Genomic DNA, 19,987 nt, shown 5'->3' with positions numbered 1-19,987 from the left:
TTTCATTGTCTCCTTTATTCATATAGGACAGTAGTGGAGTAGAGTAGGTAGGAAAACAAGGGCCGAGATAAAGGATTTGAACCCTGGTCCTCAACTAACAAGGAAGGAGCAATGTGCATGTTGCTACCAGCCACATCGTCAAATTTTCTTTTATTTATGTTTTCTACTATACTATGTAGATCTATTTCTACATAGTATAGTATGCAGAAACATCCCCCCCCCCCCCCGACACGGTCGAGGCAGATGGCCGCCCACCCTAGAGTCGGGTTCTGCTTGACGTTTCTTCTTAAGGGGGAGTTTTTCGTTACCACTGTCGCAATATTGCTTGCTCTGGGTGGGATCTCTGTCGGTTTTCTGCTCTATATGTAAAGTGTCTTAGACAACTCACAATTATTTTTTAATGGTAGGAGTCGAGCCAATCTAGAAGAGTGTGTGTTTGAGAATAATCTCGTAAAGCACCACACAGATCATTCAAATTCCCTGTACATGCTGCCAGCAGGCCAAGGAAATACTGTACTTCCATGCATTACAGTAAACCAGGAAAGCACCCATGTGATTTTAGGTTTTTGTTCAAAAATAGCAAGCTCAAACTACATCTGCTATTTTTGACCATTTTTGAAAAATCTTCATTCAACATTTTTGATTAATTTTGAATTACAAAAAAGTTTGAGAACTACTGATGTAGATGGCATTCGTAGAATGGACCTCAGGTCTTATGGTTAAGCGAATGGAACCGTCTGAACTATGCCAGATATGAGTGTTATGTACTGATGATGTAGTAGGCAGAATTTCTATTGAGATATTTAGATCCTTTTTCTGATTTGAAGGTCCTTTCTTACAATTGTAAGTGCCGGTACAAATTTCAGCACTTTCACAGGAGACCCAGGTTCAAATCCAGGGTAGAAAAGAACAGTTACATAGAGTGGCTAAAGTGCTGAATTCAAATATGTTGTATGCCCAGCTCAAAAATGGCTGGTAATTCCTCAAAATGGATCATTAAAAGATGGCACCCACCACTATGCTGAAATATATTAAAACATTATCTTTTTGACTAAACAAGGTAGAAAGGTAGTAAGGTAGTAACTACTAACTAGAAATAATAACTAGTTTTAAGTGGGGAATCTAGTGTCCTATTCTGATTTGAGATCAAATGAGGACACTGTTCAGAAACTCATTGTGAGAATTCTCATTTATAATTAGGGATATTGCAAAAATCTTGGAACAAATGCTGTCTTCATCGATGTGTTTATTAATGTGTCTAGTAGCCTAACTAATTTAAACAAATTGAAATTCAACTCCCCTAAGCCTTGCAGGCCTAATGGATCCTGTGACCGCTGCTTAAAAGGATCCCCCACTAATAAGAAAATATTATATTTGCCCTCTATAACAAAAAATAAAAACACCTTTAATATGTTATTTCTTTTATAAATAGAGAATTTTCTCACATAATAGGAACTGCTCCCGTTGCAAGTTGATGATGTCATATGCCCATACTGTATGTGGTCTAGCCCTATGGAATGTATGGGATGCATTTTTTAGGGGTGCTAGCCCTTCCTATATACAGGTTTAATGTTTGTTTTTAGTTCAATGTTTGTTTTAAAAACGCCATTGACAATGAAGGGAAAATGTACGGCATATTGTCCCTCATTATGTCATATTGTCTCTTTTATACACAATGTTTTGGGGCCGGGCCAAACAAAGAATTAGAAAGTAGAAAAAAACGGCATGTTACAACACTTTTTTTGTTGTTTTTCTTCTTTGTAATTATTTGTTTGGTCCAAAATATTGTTTTTTATTATGGTAATATAATGGTAGACTAATAATTAATAAATTGTGACGTCAACAGGTCACGTCACTGTAGTGTAGATCGCAATACCGAATAGCCTACGCCCATTGGATTAACCAATCGTGTCCCTGTTTGGACGAAGTGGTCCAGACCTGGGTCCAGACGTCCAGGCGGCTATACCAGACCGCAAAAATGGCGCTTCTAATGAACTGTTTGGCGTTCTTTTTCAAGGTGTTAACTATACCCTTGCACCTGCTTAAAGCGGTTGGCTTGTACGGTAATGTATACAGGCGAGTTTTCCCATATCTTTTGTTCAAAATATCTTTAGGATACAACAAGAAAATGCACGACAAAAAGAAGGATCTCTTTAGCAATCTGTCAGAGTTCAAGAAATCCGGTGAAGCCCTCAGTATTTTGGAAATTGGCTGCGGAACCGGGGCAAATTTCAAGTACTACCCGTCGGGATGCAAGGTGATATGCACCGACCCGAACCCCTATTTCCACAAGTACTTGTCAAAGAGCCTGGCCGACAATGACCACCTGTCGTTCGAGAGGTTTGAAGTCGCATCTGGAGAAGATTTGGGGATTATTGAGAGTGAATCCATGGACACTGTTGTCTGCACACTTGTACTCTGTTCTGTCAACGACATACCACGAACTTTGCAAGAAGCGCATCGTGTACTGCGACCTGTAAGTAACCTATAATAATACAATGTAACACAGCATGTAGAGCTGTTATGAAAAGCGAACAGTTAGTTTATATATATATATATATATATATATATATATATATATATATATATATATACACACACACACATATGGCCCAAATAGGGCCAAACATAACATGTCATAATCATGACAGTCATGACTTAACTTCACCCTGTTTCGTTAACGTCTACATAAACGTTCAGATTTCACATAAAGTGCTTACCCCCGGGGCCCGGGCCACGGATGTTACAATTTTGTTGGGTGCACATTAGTACCCGTGCCTTCCGTATTGTTCAATAAAAAGCATTTCAATCCGATCGCCGGCCATTTTCAGTTATTTTTTTCACCATGCAAACTGACTACGCGATCCTATCGGTTAAAAAGTGTATTGCACTCTTGATACATTATAACTTTGTGAGAGAATGGCCACCGATCGGTTTAAAATGATTTTTATTGAACAATACGGAAGGCACGGATGCTAATACCCGCCGAACAAACAATTTAACATCCGTGGCCCGGGGGTGAGCACTTTATATTTGAAATCTGAACGTAAATGTAGACGTTAACGTTGTAAATGGAGCAAGTGCGTAAAACAGGTTGAAGTTCCGCCATGACGCTCGTCGTCATAGACGAACCATGGGCCACCATGGCTAACGGTGCACCAGCACAACGCAACAGCCTACTTCTCCCTTACGGGAGCTATGTGTGCGGATACCACCCAGGCTATTTTCGTGCTCATACCACTGGTATGAGCACGAAAATAGCATGGTTGTTTTTCACCACCCGTGCGCAACCTAACACAAACACACAAACGCAGTACAGTACAGTACAGTACAGTACAGTACAGTACAGTACAGTACAGTACAGTACAGTACAGTACAGTACAGTACAGTAGAGGGTACAGTAAAGGGACCCCCACACGGTAACTCTGTCATTTCTCAACCGTTTCGGACGTGTGCCGGCTCGCCGGAATCGGCCCGGCCCCCTGGGCGCGTTCCTGGGGGTCTGGATGTTCCGGGGACCTCCCTGGGGAATGGGGATCCCGGAGACCCCCACATGGTAACTGTCATTTCTCTACCGTTTCGGACGTGGGGCGGCTCGCCGGAACCGGGCCGGCACCCTGGCCGTGGTCCTGTGGGTCTGGAACTTCCCGGGACCCCCCGGGGACCCCCACACGGAGTTGCACCACTCACGTCACACGTGTGTGATTTTTGACTATAAACAGTAGATGTAGGTCTAGGATTAGGAATCTGTAGACTATAGTCTCTAGAGCAATATCCGATCCGACCAATATGCCCATATGGAGCTCTCTGTATCGGTGTGTCCATGCCCCTTTTATACCCATATATGGATATCATATCACTGTCATCAGTATATCTATATGCCCTTATATGGGCATGCACGCCTTTGCTCCCATATGGAGCTGAGTGATTTATTTGCACCTGATGCCATGACGTCAACGCATGGAATTCAATTATTGTCCCAAACCACACCAAAGGGTTGAGATGGTTTTAGCTTTAACTCCTTGCAACCGTTTTGACCCAAGGAGTTGCATGGTGACCCTTTGGTGTGGTTAGGGCCACACACTATATTTGGGCGTTAAGTAGCTGCATTGTAGCCTGCCTCCAGCCCTGAATTGCTAGACACGCTAATTTAAAAATATGTTCTGAAGTGAAACAAAATGAAAATTCAGGCCGAGTGTCAGGTTAGCTGTATAATTGGGAAGTGGGAACTCCTTATGGTTATGGTTGTCATAACATTAAACCAATTGTAATACCGGTATATAAGAATAAGATGGGAATATGGGATTTGGACAAAGATGGTTACACGTTTCGCTTATCAAAATGTAAAAATGTGAAATGAGGAGCGCTCTGGTCATCGTACATCAATTTATGTTAGCGGACATTTGGCATTGCTACATAAGGTACATAAGGTGGTCCCTTATTGGCCAAGCGCTCCCACCAACATGTGATTGGTTAGCCGATTTGCTCGTTTACATGACGCAAGTCTTCCCTTCAATGTCAATGGTACTTAATATTTAGCGGAATTATCATCTCTTATCATCATACATCTCATACTGGCCAATCAGAAGGCCTGTTGCCTGTGCTTGGTTGGCTGATTTGCTCGTTTACATATGACCTTCAATGTCAATGGCGTTTAATGTTTTGATGTTTAATTTACGTCATATTTACGTCGGAATTCTGGTGTTCCTTTCTCCGTTCATTGTCAATGGCAAATATTGAGGCAGGCAGGGACAAGATTTACATTTGACCGGAATTCCCCTTTCATTGTCAATGGCAAATCTTGAGACATGTGGGGACAAAGGCTGTTTATAGAAGGGGCTAGAGCCCCTTAAAAATCACACCCGTGTGAAGTGAGGGGCACTCTTATCAATCATCATCAATCATTCCAGCCAATCACAATTTGTGTCCTCACCTTCGTCATCAATGTTTGTGTTACGCAATGTTTGTGTTTACACAAACACTCAAAATTGTGCATTCATTGTCAATGGCATTTAATGTTTGTGTTGGGACAAAAATTGGTTTACATACACTTCAAGCTGGACAAAATTAAACCTGGATGAATCACTTTGAATTTTTAATGATCTGTTGATGTCTGTTGCCCTACACTACAGGGTGGTGCCTTCTACTTCATGGAGCATGTTGTCGCAGACCCCTCAACGTGGACATACTTCTTCCAGCATGTTCTCCAGCCCATGTGGTACTACTTTGGTGATGGGTGTGAGGTCACCAGGACAACGTGGAAGGACCTGGAGTCAGCTGGATTCTCCCAACTCAATCTTCGACACATTGATGCACCACTCACCTTCATGATACAACCACATATTCTGGGCTATGCTGTCAAATAGGATTGGCAAAGGATGTTTTCCAGTGAATAGCAACATCAGTTAAATTGAAAAATCACACCCGTGTGAAGTGACCTATTTCCCCCTTCATTGTCAATGGCATTTAATGTTTGTGTTGCCACAAATTTACGTCATATTTGGCGGACATTTGACCTAATTTCTCCTTTCATCGTCAATGGCAAATCATGAGACGTATGGGGCCAAAATTTACGTCATATTTGGCGGACATTTCTCCTTTCATTGTCAATGGCAAATATTGCGACGTGTGGTTAAGCTGTATATATAAATAAACTATGCACAATACTTTTTTGCACTAGCTAGCTGTTCCATTTCCATAGAATGGATAACAGTGTATGAATGATCTTGGGGCTTGCTATGTAGTTCTAGATCAACACATACTGTAAGTAATGACTTGACATTTCCACGACAAGTATGACACTATAAGGTCAGGTGTAATCAACATGGTCAAGTGACCTTTCCTAAACCATGAAATCTTGAATTCACTTTGCTTGTTTTTGGTGAGGACAATCTTTGTTGCATTTTCCTAGTAGGCCTAGCTAGATACAGTATATAGTTATACGCAATAGTGTATACAGTATAGGCCTATGCAATAGTGCAACATACAAATGCCAGCTATGGTTTACAACAATGAAAACTCCTCTCGTTGACATCAAAATCCTGACAATTTTAGTTGAAATGTGCATACTTTGGGAACTAGAAGATTCCCTCCTGCTGCAATGCTGTCTGTTTTTCAAAAGAGTGGTCAATTACATGACAACTTTGCAGTAATATACCATTATTTTCATCATAAATTCACTACTCTCCCATCAGCTCGATATTTGCTTAGCTTGTTTAGGTTCTCACTAGATGATGTATCATGTTTTTAGATCAAGTGTTTCCCTCACATCCTGAGCCAATCAGGATAATTGCAGCCTTTACAGTATGAAGTGGGGTTGCTGGAACTACATGTAGATTAATATTTAAGAATACACTATGCACCGTCCATATTACATACCAGTAAAACAGGTTATAGAGGCAAGTTTCATGCCAAATATGGGGGACTTATTCACCATGGCCTATATTGTGACACAGCTCTGCAGATACTATATACTTTGTCCCAACTGCCAAAATAAAAAGGATATTGCAGCCCCAAACACATTGAAGAGTCCAAAGAATAGCATTATGTAAGAGCTGGATTGTAGTGTGCTGTGTACTAAAATATCTTATGTCTACCAGGTTTTACAATTTATTTTTCTATATGGGAGAACAGAGGGACCACTCTAATTGAAACAGAAAGATACATGTTGTTCTTATTTGTCAATAAATTAATGGATAATTAAGCTGGCTTGTCATTTTGCAAATGTGCAGCAGACTGCAGTGATATATTGGGACCATGCTTATTTGTTTAACCCCAACAATAATGGTTGTTTTCTATACCAATTGCGCCATCGTGAGGAGAAAATGGAACACAAAATGAGACTCACTAGTAGTTGATTTAATCTCATGATCTTCTCAAGCTGTCTCTCAGCTTTACGGTGTTAATCTCTGTAGATTGCACAACAACTATGACTGCACAGAGATTGGCTAAGATAAATAAGGAAAATGTCGTGTCTCTTGTATTTTTGCAGAATACTTTGTTTGGTGATAGCTTTGCCTTTTCAGATAATGGACATCGTGGGTTTGTATGCTTTTTACAAACGTTTGTTTCCATTATTTGCCTATAATATAACATTTTCATACAACGATAAGATGCATGAAACAAAGAGAGATCTTTTCCGAAATCTATATAAATTTACCGGACCGGACGGTACACTTCGCCTTCTTGAGATTGGCTGTGGTAGCGGAGCAAATTTCAAGTTCTATCCAGATGGCTGTACGGTGATATGCACAGACCCTAACCCGCATTTTGAGAGATACCTTCAAATGAGCATGGACGCAAGTAAGCACTTGACTTATGAGCGGTTTCTGGTCATGTCTGGAGAAGACATGAAGGAAGTAAGGGATGAGTCTGTTGACGTTGTTGTCTGCACCTTGGTCCTGTGTTCAGTCAGCAACGTGAAACGAGTGCTTGAGGAGGCGAGACGCATTCTCAAAACGGTGAGATGGGCTAAATCAGAGCTCAGTCTACTCTAGAGTATTATTTAATGTGAATGTGTATTTCTATAATATATATTAATTTACTGTAACTTAATAAGCCACAACAATAACACTGAATAACCTGTTCCACCCTAGGGTGGAGCTTTCTACTTTATGGAGCATGTCGTTTCAGAACCTTCCTCCTGGACATACTTCTTCCAGCATGTTCTCCAGCCATTATGGTACTATCTTGGGGATGGATGTACTATAACCAGAACAACATGGAAGGATCTGGAGGGAGCTCGTTTTTCAGAACTTCACCTCAGGCACTTTGAGGCCCCAGGGGTCACCATCACTATAAAGCCACACATCACGGGATATGCCATTAAGTGAACTTGGAAACATACATTGTGAAGCTCGTTGTACCCCACTGTAAAGTTTAACAAAATTGTCTTCCCATTCATTTTGAATGACACTTTCCTATTCACTTCACACTACCAAGGCTCTGAATATAATTTCACAGTTGCTATACAAAGTTGAGTGAGAAATTAAATTGTATTATTTATATATATATATATATATATATATATATATATATATATATATATATATATACATATATACATATATATATATATATATATATATATATATATATATATATATATATATATGGTGAGAAATTAAGGTTTTAGGTTAATCATTATTGCCTCCATCAGATTAGTAATTCTAATTACCTTGCGATGTATGATTTTACCCCCAGGAAGACAAAACAGTCACATCCTGCTTTCTAGATGCATACACAATTTGGTGATATGAGACCATTTTATCTGATTCATCTAAAGAAATGTATAAAATAGATTAAAAATATATTTATTTAGTTACAGAATCAGGAACATTTGTTACTTTGTTTGCTCTTCAGTCCCATGCCTTCCCAAAAGATGTACAAAATAAATATTACCTGGACATTGTGCTTTTTTCCCTGATTGTCTGAGTAACAGTCAAGCAACAGCCAAATTAGCGATACACAATGACATCAAATCGAATACCCTTTTTATCCCGTTGCACAAAATTAAGGAATGACAATTGTAACATTTCCTTGTGGGGGAATAAGGGAGTTGGGAATTGCTGGTTCACATACGAAAAAGGAATCACTTCTTTGCAGTAATCTTACAATCAGACTGTCAGACGTCTGCAGATGCCGTTTAAAGAAGAAAAAAAGATTCCTACAGCCAACACAAAGTAAAGAAAACAGGCCAGTTCTAACAAGCAAAAACAATGACAATTATAAATTCAATATCAATAAAAACTCACAATTCAATCTTTCTGTGTACTCAAAATATACACAAATATAAACATAGGATAGCATTACCAAATCTACTAGCATGAAAAAACATTGGGTGAAAATACTTTTTTTTTAAATGGGTTATGTTTCAATGACATATGTATTTTTTTAATCAAATATAATTTACAAAAACAATCTCAGGAACATCTGAAATCAGGGTTCTCACAAAGTTTTAACAATGAATTTTCAAAACGCCCCTAGACAGACTCAAGCAATGGTGTCATGTGACAAAAAGAACAGATCTACAAAAACTAACAATGTATCACGGTGTAGTGTGTTAGCTTGTAGATCTATCGTTTGTCACGTGGGGTCCTGTACTATACAATAGGCCACACATATTTCACATAATGCTAGATATGATTTTTATAAACAAAATCAGTAGCCAAAAACCATGTAAATTATATCCAAACATTTTCCAAAAACATTCAGTTCATTCCAAATCTTTTCCAGGCCTGGCCAGAATTTCATGTGGGAACCCTGTGAAATTAAATGTGTTCCCAGATAACCCTACAATGTCCAAATGGCAGAGCTGCGCTGTGGCCATAGCAAGTCTTCAGCTCTCCTCAACTAGCCTATTCTGTTTTAACACAGTAAAGGTCCTTTAATGTTTTGAGCTCTTCGATCAGGGACTTGTTCTGGTTTTCTAGAACACCCACACGGGTTTCCAGACATTTAATATATTCCTTTTTCTTCAGACGACATTCACGGGCTGCCTCTCTGGGAAAACACAAATCAAATCTGGGGATCAGTACACTGAAGGCCAGTCCACATGCAACTTGCAACCAGTTGCAAGAAATTGCAGCGGTCTGGACTGACCAGTTGCAGACCGGTGCCATTTGGGGATAATGGTTGCAAGTAGATGCAAGGAGTTGCAGTTGCAACTAGTTGTGTTGGGAATCATTTGTGAATTGGGCTTAATATACAGTGCATCAAACAAATATTAACAAATTGTTAACTGTAGATTAGAAGGGAGTGGCTCTCTGTTGAAGCATTGCAAAACTATTTGGAAAGACAAATTGTTGTCTTGTTGAGTGCTGAATTTATTGATATAGGGATGTCTGATATTGAATTTTTTGCCAATATCAGATATCCCGATATAGTCCAACTCCTAATTTCCGATACCGTTTTCAACCGATATCAACTGATACCGATATATGCGGCAGTTGTGGAATTAACACGTTATGCATAATTTTATTGTGATGCCCGCTGGATGCATTCATAAATGTAAGGTTTTCCAAATAAAAAAAAGATTCATCATAAATTCGGGAGAAGTTTTAATTGATTAAAACCGATTTAAAACGGATAAAGATATTTTCCAATATTACAATTTTATGCAAATATCGGCCGATAATATCGGGAGGCTGATAATATCGGATCCCTAATTAGTAATTACATAACTGATGGCAGCAACTAGGAAAGACTTGCTGTTGTCATAACAAGTCTACACCTCTCCTCAGCTAGGCTATTCTGTTTTAACACAGTAAAGGTCCTTTAATGTTTTGAGTTCTTCGATCAGGGTCTTGTTCTGGTTTTCTAGAACAGCCACACGGTTTTCCAGACATTTAACATAATCCTTTTTCTTCAGACGACATTCACGGGCTGCCACTCTGGGAAAACAAAAATCAAATCTGGGGATCAGTACACTGAAGGCCAGTCCATACACAACTTGCAAAAGTTGCAACCAGTTGCAGACCGGTGCTATTTGGGGATAATGGTTGCAAGAAGATGCAAGGAGTTGCAGTTAGTTGCGTTGCGAATCATTGGTGTGGATTGGGCTTACTATACAGTGCATCAAACAGATATTAACATATTGTTAACTGTAGATTAGAAGGCAGTGGCTCCCTGTTAAAGCTTTGCAAAACTATTTGGAAAGACAATTTGTTGTCTTGTTGAGCGCTGAATCTATTAACATAACTGATGGCAGCACCTAGGAAAGAATTGCTGTGGCCATAGCAAGTCTTCACCTCTCCTGAACTAGGCTATCCTGTTTTAACACAGTAAAGGTCCTTTAATGTTTTGAGCTCTTCGATCAGGGTCCTGTTCTGGTTTTCTAGAACAGCCACGCGGTTTTCCAGACATTTAACATAATCCTTTCTCTTCAGACGACATTGATGGGCTGCCACTCTGAGAAAACAAAGATCACATTTGCGAATCAGTACACTGATGTACAGTGGATCCTGAACTAATTGTTAACTGTAGATTAGAAGGGAGTCTGTTTACTATTGCAAAACTATTTAGAAAATCAAATGATTGAGTGATGAATCATAATGGAAAAATAGGGCCCTGGTTGAAAACAAAAAGTACTTCATAATGCATCAGAATACAAACCTGGTACATGAGTTATTATCAATAACTCATGTACGTGTAGTCAATTAATTTGACTTTATAAAATGTTAACTATCCCAAAATTATACTGATGCCTAAAAAACGCATTTGAAGTCATATTCCACCAAAGTATCTGGTTGGATTTAGATGTGTTAAACACCTGTCTTATGTAACTAATTGTATTGAGATTTTACAAAAACTGAAAATGTTGGACACAAAACTCATGTAATACTATTACAGTATAATAGTATTACACAACAAGCAGCCCTTCTCTGTGGTACCGATGGCTCTGCCCAAAGTGTAACTTCCATCTTCTCTCCATACATACGTACAAAGTAAAAGTCGTACGATTTGTCACACACACGTTACCGCAGTGAAATTTGTTCTTCGCATTTGACCCATCTCTTGGAGCGGTGTGCCTCAGCCAAGGAGCGGTGAGCTGCAGCCGTGCCACTCAGGAAGCACATGCATGCACACACAAGCACATCTAGTCTAACTCATCAGCTGCATTACAGCTTCTATCTCTTACCCATGTTGTCCCTTTTGTATATTATACAGTGAAGCTGACATTCATTAGTTTACCATTTGTACTGTCATCTATTTTTCATACCTGTTTTTTGCCAGCCTGATTTCCCTCTTCATTGTAGGGTCATCACTCTTTCCCTGAGAGATTCCAACAGGAGAGGTCATGACTACAGTCTGAGGCATGGAGCTGGCGGTGGTCGTGCGTATCTGGTATGTTTGCATCTCTCCTCCTGCACCTAAGAGCGATGACAGTCTGGGCATGAGTGTGCAGGGAACTATAGAAACGTTTGAAAGCCACCTCAATCGGTATGAAATGGAGGACATTTGTCAACGGCCTATGCACCCAAGAGGATCAAAAGGGCTTTAGTCAAGTAAGTCAAGCTTGAATGTGTGACAAGTTCAACACACCAAAATGACATCCGTAGCTCTGATGCCAGAGGTACAGTGTGTGTGTGTGTGTGTGTGTTCAGTGTCCCCTGATGCCTCACCTTGAACAACCACCTGGTTACTAGGCACAAGGATCTGTTGTCCATCAGACGTCTGGGCATACTGCAGGATGGTAGTGCCTTGCTGGGCAGCAGAGTTTGACATGGCGAGAGCCTGAAGACCCTGGATGGCCTCAGGATTGGCCACCTGGATGGTCCCATTGGGGGCTATGGTAACTAGAACAGACATGTGGAAGGTCATCAAAACGATCTAGCTCACAAAGAGTTACCAGGAAACCTGCAGGTTCAAAATCTAATCACTGGTGAACACAACAACATATCAATTGTCTAATAATGTTTTTTAATGCAGTTTAATCATATGCGCGTTCACTACATACTGTGATACATCACAACACAGAGGTTATATGGGATACAGCGGGTGTGTGTACACTAAGGGTGGGCGATATGGTGATAAATATCGTCTCCACGATACAATGTCTCCACGATATGCCTTTTCAGAGATATTGTATTGTGATAAAGTGAATGCACATTCTATGATTTTCAGTTCTATACCTTAATTTATACTTCTGTAGAGTGACCAAAAATATTGGTCTAAAGGGTCTCCTTTTTCTTTTAGTTTTTGTTACCTTGTAGGTGGTTGTACTGTTGAGTAACTTAAAAAATAAACATACAAACCAACATGAAAAAGAATCGTGATAATATAGTGGATCGTGATATTGCTTGAATAATTAGGATCGTGTTATTATATTTTTCCATATCGCCCACCCCAGAGTGTACACACACACACACACACACACACCATAGTAGGGAGTTGTGTGCAAAAGATCAGAGGTAACAATACAACTTTAACCACACAATAAAGTATAGTAAATAGAGTATAGCAAAAAAAGAAGCTTAAATCTAGTAGTAATATATTGTTGGAAAAAGGTGAAACTGAAACATTGCCCAAATACAGAGATGCCTGATGTCGCAGACTGACATCATAAGACTGGCATTTTACAGCCAACCCCTTTCGGTGCCACCAGAGCCATAGTTAGGACATTGAGGGGGCAGAAAACAGCCCGGTCACGTGGTTCATGCAACTCGTTTGTCACTGTAAAGCCTATAGACTCCAATGCATTCAGTGAACTTCCGGTTCAGGCCTTTGTCACTATTCGCCAATAGTCTATGTAGAAGCCATTGGACTGGACCCATGAAGTGAACAGAGTTGTCGTAACTCTGTCTTACTGGGTGTCACACCCCGAGAACCCACCCTACTGATATTGTGTTGATGATGACATCAGTCATCTTCATATTTGGGTGAACTGTTGGGATAATACAGGGACACACTGTAACAAACGTTACAACGTTACGCCAATCGTGTGCTAGCGCAGTGGTTCTCAACCTGTGGGTCTAAACCCCCAGCGGGGCCAATCTACAAGCTCACAACACCTTGTCGCAACGTGAGGTGTTGTAAGCTTGTAGATCTACTATTTCACAATACGTATCTGTGGAACCAAGTTAAACAAAATGTAATGCCTCAACTCTTACAATTCCAGGTCCCCACTTCAAATGTGATAATTTGGGGGGTCATGGACTGAAAAGATTGAGAATCACAGAGTGTGAAAAGGAGAGGCTCTTACTATACTGGCCGCTGCTGGTCTGGTAGATTTGCGTGGTGTTGGACATGGTGATACCAGTCACTGTGGAGACATCGTTGCCTTCACTGTTTGACGTCACTTCCTCCCCCGAGAGCTCATTAAGGATCTTCCTGCAAGATAAATAGTAAAACATATTGTTAGCATGTGTCCTTGAATTTATGTTGCCGTTGTTATTATCACTATTGTGTGTGTGTGTGTGTGTAAAGATCAACAGCTATGAATCGGTAATCAATTTTGACTACATCAATGCAGACCCCTGGATCGATCCAAATATAACGTGAATTGGACGATGGTACGGTTATAAAATTATTAAACGGTTCACTGAAGCTTTGCAGATCATTCTACTCAATTATTAACTAGCCTGCTGAGGAGTTACTGATCTAAACCTTTACACTGATACCTGTAAAGTTTACAGGTATCTATCAAAATAATTAGGACCGCCTCGTATTCAGCTCGTCTCGCACTGATTTACACAGAAAATATAGGCAACGAGGAATCTAAAGATTATTGTTCCAGCCAAAACTCTGCAATGTGTATTAAGTTACAACATTATAACTCAGCCCATTACGTGTACCATCAATCACAGAATGGCATAATTTACTTAAAGAGGACAGCATCATATGAAAGAGTATCCTTCTCTATGAAAAGCAGACTAGTTCAGTTTCACCTGAAGTGGGATAGATTCCTTCTCTATGATAGCCTGCTCACATGCTTTCATCGTGGTTAACACAGCCTCCCTCCCTTTTTCTCCCCTTGTGTTGTTTTTTTTTTTGTTTCTTTTTGTTACCCCACTTTGCTTATACGGAGTTGCTACATATAACTGTTATTTTTCTTTTGTCTTGTCTTGTTGTTATTGTCGATTTGGGTTGTTGGTGTGGGAAAAAAAGAAAAGAAAAATCCAATAAAAATACTAATCACAAAAAACAACATTATAACTGATGATGAAATTCTCTAAGGAAAGGGATGGGATTTTTACTTCTGAAAACTTGCTGTGTGAAGCTCTATATGGAACGGCAACGCATCCTTCTAGTTTGAGAGTCGGACTTGTACTTGAGGTCACGTTATAATGCACTGCAGCCTTGCTACTCTACCGGACTCTAATCACGCAAAGCTGATTAGTCTCAGCTGTGCACGCTTTAATTCAGAATTTATAGTAAGTATGACATTGTCATGTCATGTCATGTCATTTTGCCAAAAAGAACAGCTCTACAAGCTAACAACCTTGCAGGCCTTTGTTATCTTGTAGAGACAACTTTTCTATACAATTGATACCTTTTGCAGAATTGGCTTATTTGAACTTGAATCATAACCCATGTACCAGATATATCTTATTTCATTTTATAAGGGAGAGATGTGCACCCCTAATACACTATGTATATTATACAACTATGTTGTATACGTTAATTTGTTATTACAATACAATTATTACTGCTGTGATGTCTGAAGAAGCCCAACAAAAATAGATTTTACTGTTATGCATCTTTACAAGAAGATTACATTTTTGAGTGGTGTAAACCACTCCTACAACTGGCTTTGTTAGTTTACGTGTCTGTCCGTAGCAAAGAAAATGAGCATGGTTGCTATGGTCACCCAGTTCACACGGGTGTGATTTCATTACGTCAGACATTACGTCAGACCACAGCTGATCAGTCTATATAAGACCTTACACCACTCAGTTCACACGGGTGTGATTTTTTTCTTATTCACTGATTTACGGGGTTTACCTGTAGGAGGGTCGTCTGGCCAGTATTTCTCGTGTCTTTTGGGCTGCCGACCCACTGTCTGTGGAGTCCTGTGAATCGTCACTGTCTGAACCTTGGCTCTACATGAAAGACAAATTCACAATGTAAATATTAATATTACACAGTAAAATCCTCAGTGTTCATTTATCCATTTGTAAATCTGAGTGTAATGGCATTTGGTGTGGTCCCACCAAAAAAAAGTGTTCAAGTGGCACAATTACATACAGTCAATGCAAAGATGCGAACGAGGCGAACAGGGTGACACGAAAGAAGCGGTTGCTTTCGCCCCACCAACGCTGACCAGCATGACCAAAGTGGAGCAATTCAAGCTACTAGAACAGGGGTGGGCAACTTTGACGATGGAGAGGGCCACTATATTTCCACACTCACTCCACATTGGAGGGCCACATTGCATATTACTGTCGTAGCAAAAATAGCCGATCTACAAGCAGTGCGACACGCTTTGAGCTCGTAGATCAGCTATTTTTGCTATTATTTGAATTGAAATCCAGAATTTTTTTTCGCTATTTTTCTATTGCAATCCTGAAAAGTAAAATTTTTATTTAATTTAAAATGCATTCAATTATAGTTAAATTAACTTTAAAAAGTATTCTGATATTAGCCTGCAGAGGGCCACATTAAGTGAAGGTGGGGGCCGCATGTGGCCCCCGGGCCGCCAGTTGCCCATGTATGTACTAGAAGGATATTTTATCTTACGGTGGGAACACATTAAGACTAGTAATTTTACTGTTTAAGGCTCAGGTTTGTCTCACCTGTATGGCACTCTGCACCTGCGGGGACTGGATGACTGAGGACTGGGCAGACTGGATCACCCCTGCCTGAAGTTGAAATTGACCTCCTGGAAGCTGCACCACTGTTACAGGAGAACCGCCCAGTGACATCTACAAATATACAGACACAATTTGAAATTCTGTTTTTACTTAGCTACTCAAAGGGTATTAGGGTGTTATAAGTATTATAAGTCGTGTTGTGAGGTGAAACATGCATCAAGCCAGGTTGTATAAGGAATGGGATATCATGAAATGTATATTAAAAGGAGTTAGCATGAAGTTTAATGCATGGGTGGAAATATTGGGGTGTGTGTGTCGTGTGTGAATTAAGACCACCTGCACTTGATGGGAATGTTTATCCATATTCCATATTACTCCCAGGAACAGTTGCAGAGAACATTTACCGTTTCAAGAACCATATCATGTACAGTTTAGACTAGACCCTTTGTGTTAAATCACTTGACACAAGTGGTGCCCATGCGATAAGCAAGCGCAACCCAGCACGCTATTCACACAGGATGCTACAAAGACAGTACACTTTAGCCCTGACGCCTGTCATGTTGTCAGCTGAGATGCCATGGTAGAGTTTGGATACTGCCTCTTTAGCATCATCAATTAAGGTGAGAGTGGTTGTTGCTTTTGAAGTAGGTAAACATAACCCCTTGCCTTTAGTTTCTAACTTTATTCACAAAGACTATGATGAGCTAGGAACAAAGAGGGTGCCACGGTACCACGCCTCAAGCTAAATTCAGGCTGAGTTGGTGCATCTCAGGAGCAGGACCGGTACATATGAAGATGTATTGACATTGAATCGTTGTGACGGTATATGCCTGCACCCCGTTAATAAAAAGGCTTTGTCTGAGCTTGCACCAGTACCTTCCTTCTTCATTTTCACTCTGCTCTGATGAGCTTTTCCATAAAACCACTTTGTTTTAAATCTTGATTTAATCACTGAGCTTCATGGTACAGAAATTCACCCCACCTCCCCTCGGCTGAAAATCACCATCACATTTTAAAAGATTTTCTTGGCGCTGTATGATGAGAAATAATACAGTAACAGAAATAATAGAATGATGGGATTTTGGTATGTGATAATATCATTTTGAGAGAACTGTTTAAATGATCCTTTGCCTTGCAAAATGCTGACAGCAAATGTCTCAGAAAAACATATATAAATACTGGTAATAGCGTGTGAAGATCTTACACACACCTTGCTTTCACCGATTCTGAAATGTATGAATGTATGAATACACGTTTTGTCTTATACCTGCTGGGCTATCTGTGTGATGTGAGAGGCTGTTAGGGTGGTGGGGACGGTGAAGGCCTGTGCCTCAGTGCCATTGTTGCCCTGCTGCATTTCTTCCATCGTCACTCACTAGGGACAAATAAATCAGTGGTAATATGTCGCAATAACCCCCACTTTAGGACAGATACAAACTAGCAGGGGCGCCTGGCTGCATGAATGTTACTTTCCGTTTGTTTGTGGACACACACACACACACACACACACACAAGCTATGGGATTGATACATAAACACACATCATGTTACTAGGCTTAGATCAAACAGCAGGCAAAGAACTAGGCACATATGGGGCTAGCAAAGAACGGTTAGCTTATGTTTAATCTTTTGTCTTATTAAAATAATCTGGTTAAAAGTCACTAGATAAGTTACTTCCTCTTTGGTTCAACGGGGTCCCTTGTCGGAGCCATCTACAGCAAAGACATCTAATAGCGCCCTGGCTTACATTCTAGACACAACAATTACCACCAGACTGATAGTGGTAGTAATTCAAAAAGCACTGTACATGTTGTCAAAGATTTGTTTTCTCGCGCATCACTGGCATTTCTGTACTCCCAAATTGTATTTTATTTCTATTAAGCATAATGAACCGCTGAGTTAACGGCGTAGCTTCTAGTTTGAACACTAAGCTAACGCCTGTTGTCTGCTGCTAGGTTAACTCAACGTCCTCATAACAGTAACAGGTAGCTAAACCTAACAACACCCATTTCAAAACACAAAAGTTTCTCGCCATCTGGCAAGGCGACGTCGGATAAAGTATACTGGCTCGCAGGATGGATGAGCTTTTGTCTCAAATTGTGTGTAACAGTGTCACTGGCACACGCAAGTACCCGCGTCGATAGACGTCAGCGCTACACGGAGCCATTAGCAGCTAACTACACCCTTGCCTTCGTAAAACGACGAGCCAGTTCGTTCGACGGAGAGCGGCAGCCGCCGCGCCGCCATTATAGCGTCACACACAACACAACGGTCACACTTTAACTTTACAGAGATATTTACCTTTAAACGCCTCGCGGTCGCTCGTGCTCACAGCCTGGACGCAGTGCGTCTACGAAAGTGTGTGTGTGGACGTGTAGAAAACGGAATCGGATGGTTAGCAAATAGCAACAAGCTAATCGCTAAAAACACAGAAACGGCAGCCATAAAAAATAGCTGAGCAGGTTTTTTTCTCTCTCTCTTTTTTTTTTCGAAAAGGAAAAGGGCGGTGCCGAGCAAGAAGAAAGGATGACGTAATTCTTTCCTTTGGGGGTTTGTGATTGGCTGGAAGGATGTTCAGTGAAACCTGATAGGCACAGGAAATAGCCGATCTACAAGTTCAGGGGTTTTGCAATCTGACGCGCTGAGAGCTTGCAGGTCGGTTATTTTAAGTACACAGACTAGTAGTAAAGGGTATGCAACATTAGGCACGGAACATTGGCACACGAGAGGGTGATCAGTGATCACACACTGGCATAAGTGAGAGAAAGGCTTTTTAAAATAAAATATCTTTTAAATGTAGTAATTTAAAATTAAGCCCCCTCACATCTGTATGCAAATCACACCTGGCACATAATTAATTCTACATTCATTCAAACTCTGAACTAGAACCATATTCCAATCCACACCACCCCTGGGATTGCAGTGCCTGGTGTCGAGTCGGTCAGATACACGGTTGTCCAGAACCACCACAAAAGGCTATTTGATTACTTAAACCAGGGGTGCCCAAAAGGTAGATCGTGATCTTGATCTACCAGTAGATCACAAAGGCTGTGCAGGTAGATCATATGATATGCCCCCCTAAAAAATATTTAATTTATTTTTTAAATATATAAAAAGAAAAACCTATTTTTGGCATCTGCTACTTGAATTAAGGTGACTTGATTGATTGACATCAAAAGGGCCTCAGCTCAAACCCACAATGCAATATTTTGTTTTCAAGAGGGTTGAAGTGCACAAAAAAGTCGGTAGCGTTACAATTTAAATACAAGAAAAACCCCTACCTATTCCATTTCTCCACCTCTATTTCCCATTCCAAGTGCATTGGAACACCAGCTCCGCTATTCCAAAGCCCCCTCACTGGCCTCAGCTACATATTTAAACTATTTTCAGTGCTTGCAATGCTTTGACTACAGAGTGACGTAACACACAACATGGCGGCCGAGTTATGCCGCCGCCGGCCCGAATGTCAACCATCTCGTCACCTCGCTCTTTCCCTATAATATTTCATTTTGAAAGTAGCTCTCAAGTAAAAAAAACTGCCCCCCCATCCCTGACTTAACCAGTCCACTTTTCACAGTCAGTTTGCACTCTTCAGACACATGCAGGCAGACAGACATACAGAGATTTCAATGGAGACAAAAGGGACACAGACAGACGGTTAAAACGGGTGCTATGAGAACGGGTTGCATACTAGGTTCCCAACTTGCATCGTTCCCAAGTAGGCCAGTGGCTGAC

At 40.4% G+C, this 19,987-nt stretch overlaps 3 protein-coding genes across 6 annotated transcripts; 2 read left to right on the top strand and 1 right to left on the bottom strand.

Annotated features, from left to right (window-relative positions):
- Positions 1–1,938: 1,938 nt before the first annotated feature.
- LOC306929334 (thiol S-methyltransferase TMT1A-like) lies at positions 1,939–6,595 on the top strand. The gene is made up of 2 exons (XM_079509778.1): positions 1,939–2,476; positions 5,133–6,595. The coding sequence occupies exons 1-2, from the start codon at positions 1,979–1,981 to the stop codon at positions 5,364–5,366; spliced, it is 732 nt and encodes a 243-aa protein (XP_079365904.1). The 5' UTR covers positions 1,939–1,978; the 3' UTR covers positions 5,367–6,595.
- Positions 6,596–6,957: 362 nt separating this feature from the next.
- On the top strand, positions 6,958–7,901 carry LOC306929600 (thiol S-methyltransferase TMT1A-like). Its single transcript, XM_079510194.1, has 2 exons — positions 6,958–7,460; positions 7,596–7,901. Exons 1-2 carry the CDS (start codon positions 6,966–6,968, stop codon positions 7,830–7,832), a joined length of 732 nt encoding a protein of 243 aa, XP_079366320.1. The 5' UTR covers positions 6,958–6,965; the 3' UTR covers positions 7,833–7,901.
- A 395-nt stretch (positions 7,902–8,296) lies between these two features.
- Positions 8,297–18,776, bottom strand: atf1 (activating transcription factor 1). Of its 4 annotated transcripts, none has more exons than XM_079509609.1 (8): positions 18,554–18,773; positions 17,521–17,628; positions 16,236–16,364; positions 15,445–15,542; positions 13,703–13,830; positions 12,123–12,296; positions 11,720–11,870; positions 8,297–9,501 (listed from the first exon to the last, which is right to left on the bottom strand). In XM_079509609.1, the coding sequence occupies exons 2-8, from the start codon at positions 17,617–17,619 to the stop codon at positions 9,357–9,359; spliced, it is 924 nt and encodes a 307-aa protein (XP_079365735.1). In that variant the 5' UTR covers positions 17,620–17,628; positions 18,554–18,773; the 3' UTR covers positions 8,297–9,356. The 4 variants fall into 4 exon arrangements, with proteins under 4 accessions (XP_079365735.1, XP_079365738.1, XP_079365737.1 ...); XM_079509611.1 differs by lacking the exon at positions 8,297–9,501 and adding an exon at positions 9,617–10,391 and having other exon boundaries at positions 18,554–18,775; XM_079509610.1 differs by lacking the exon at positions 8,297–9,501 and adding an exon at positions 10,399–10,908 and having other exon boundaries at positions 18,554–18,776.
- Positions 18,777–19,987: the final 1,211 nt, after the last annotated feature.

The sequence above is a fragment of the Electrona antarctica genome (genome assembly GCF_951216825.1).
Source record: "Electrona antarctica genome assembly, chromosome: 9".
Taxonomy (NCBI): Eukaryota; Metazoa; Chordata; class Actinopteri; order Myctophiformes; family Myctophidae; genus Electrona; species Electrona antarctica.
This window is presented reverse-complemented; position numbering and strand designations above follow the sequence as displayed.

What these genes read in the sequence shown, in the direction of transcription:
- LOC306929334 (XM_079509778.1), top strand. Translation starts at nt 1,979, where the DNA reads ATGGCGCTTCTAATGAACTGTTTGGCGTTCTTTTTCAAGGTGTTAACT. An exon ending in CGCATCGTGTACTGCGACCT is followed by an intron (nt 2,477 to 5,132) that starts GTAAGTAACCTA and finishes CCTACACTACAG; the next exon opens with GGTGGTGCCTTCTACTTCAT.
- LOC306929600 (XM_079510194.1), top strand. Translation starts at nt 6,966, where the DNA reads ATGTCGTGTCTCTTGTATTTTTGCAGAATACTTTGTTTGGTGATAGCT. An exon ending in CGAGACGCATTCTCAAAACG is followed by an intron (nt 7,461 to 7,595) that starts GTGAGATGGGCT and finishes GTTCCACCCTAG; the next exon opens with GGTGGAGCTTTCTACTTTAT.
- atf1 (XM_079509610.1), bottom strand. Translation starts at nt 17,619, where the DNA reads ATGGAAGAAATGCAGCAGGGCAACAATGGCACTGAGGCACAGGCCTTC. An exon ending in TCACACAGATAGCCCAGCAG is followed by an intron (nt 16,365 to 17,520) that starts GTATAAGACAAA and finishes GTATATTTGTAG; the next exon opens with ATGTCACTGGGCGGTTCTCC. An exon ending in TAACCAGGTGGTTGTTCAAG is followed by an intron (nt 11,871 to 12,122) that starts GTGAGGCATCAG and finishes CATCGCTCTTAG; the next exon opens with GTGCAGGAGGAGAGATGCAA.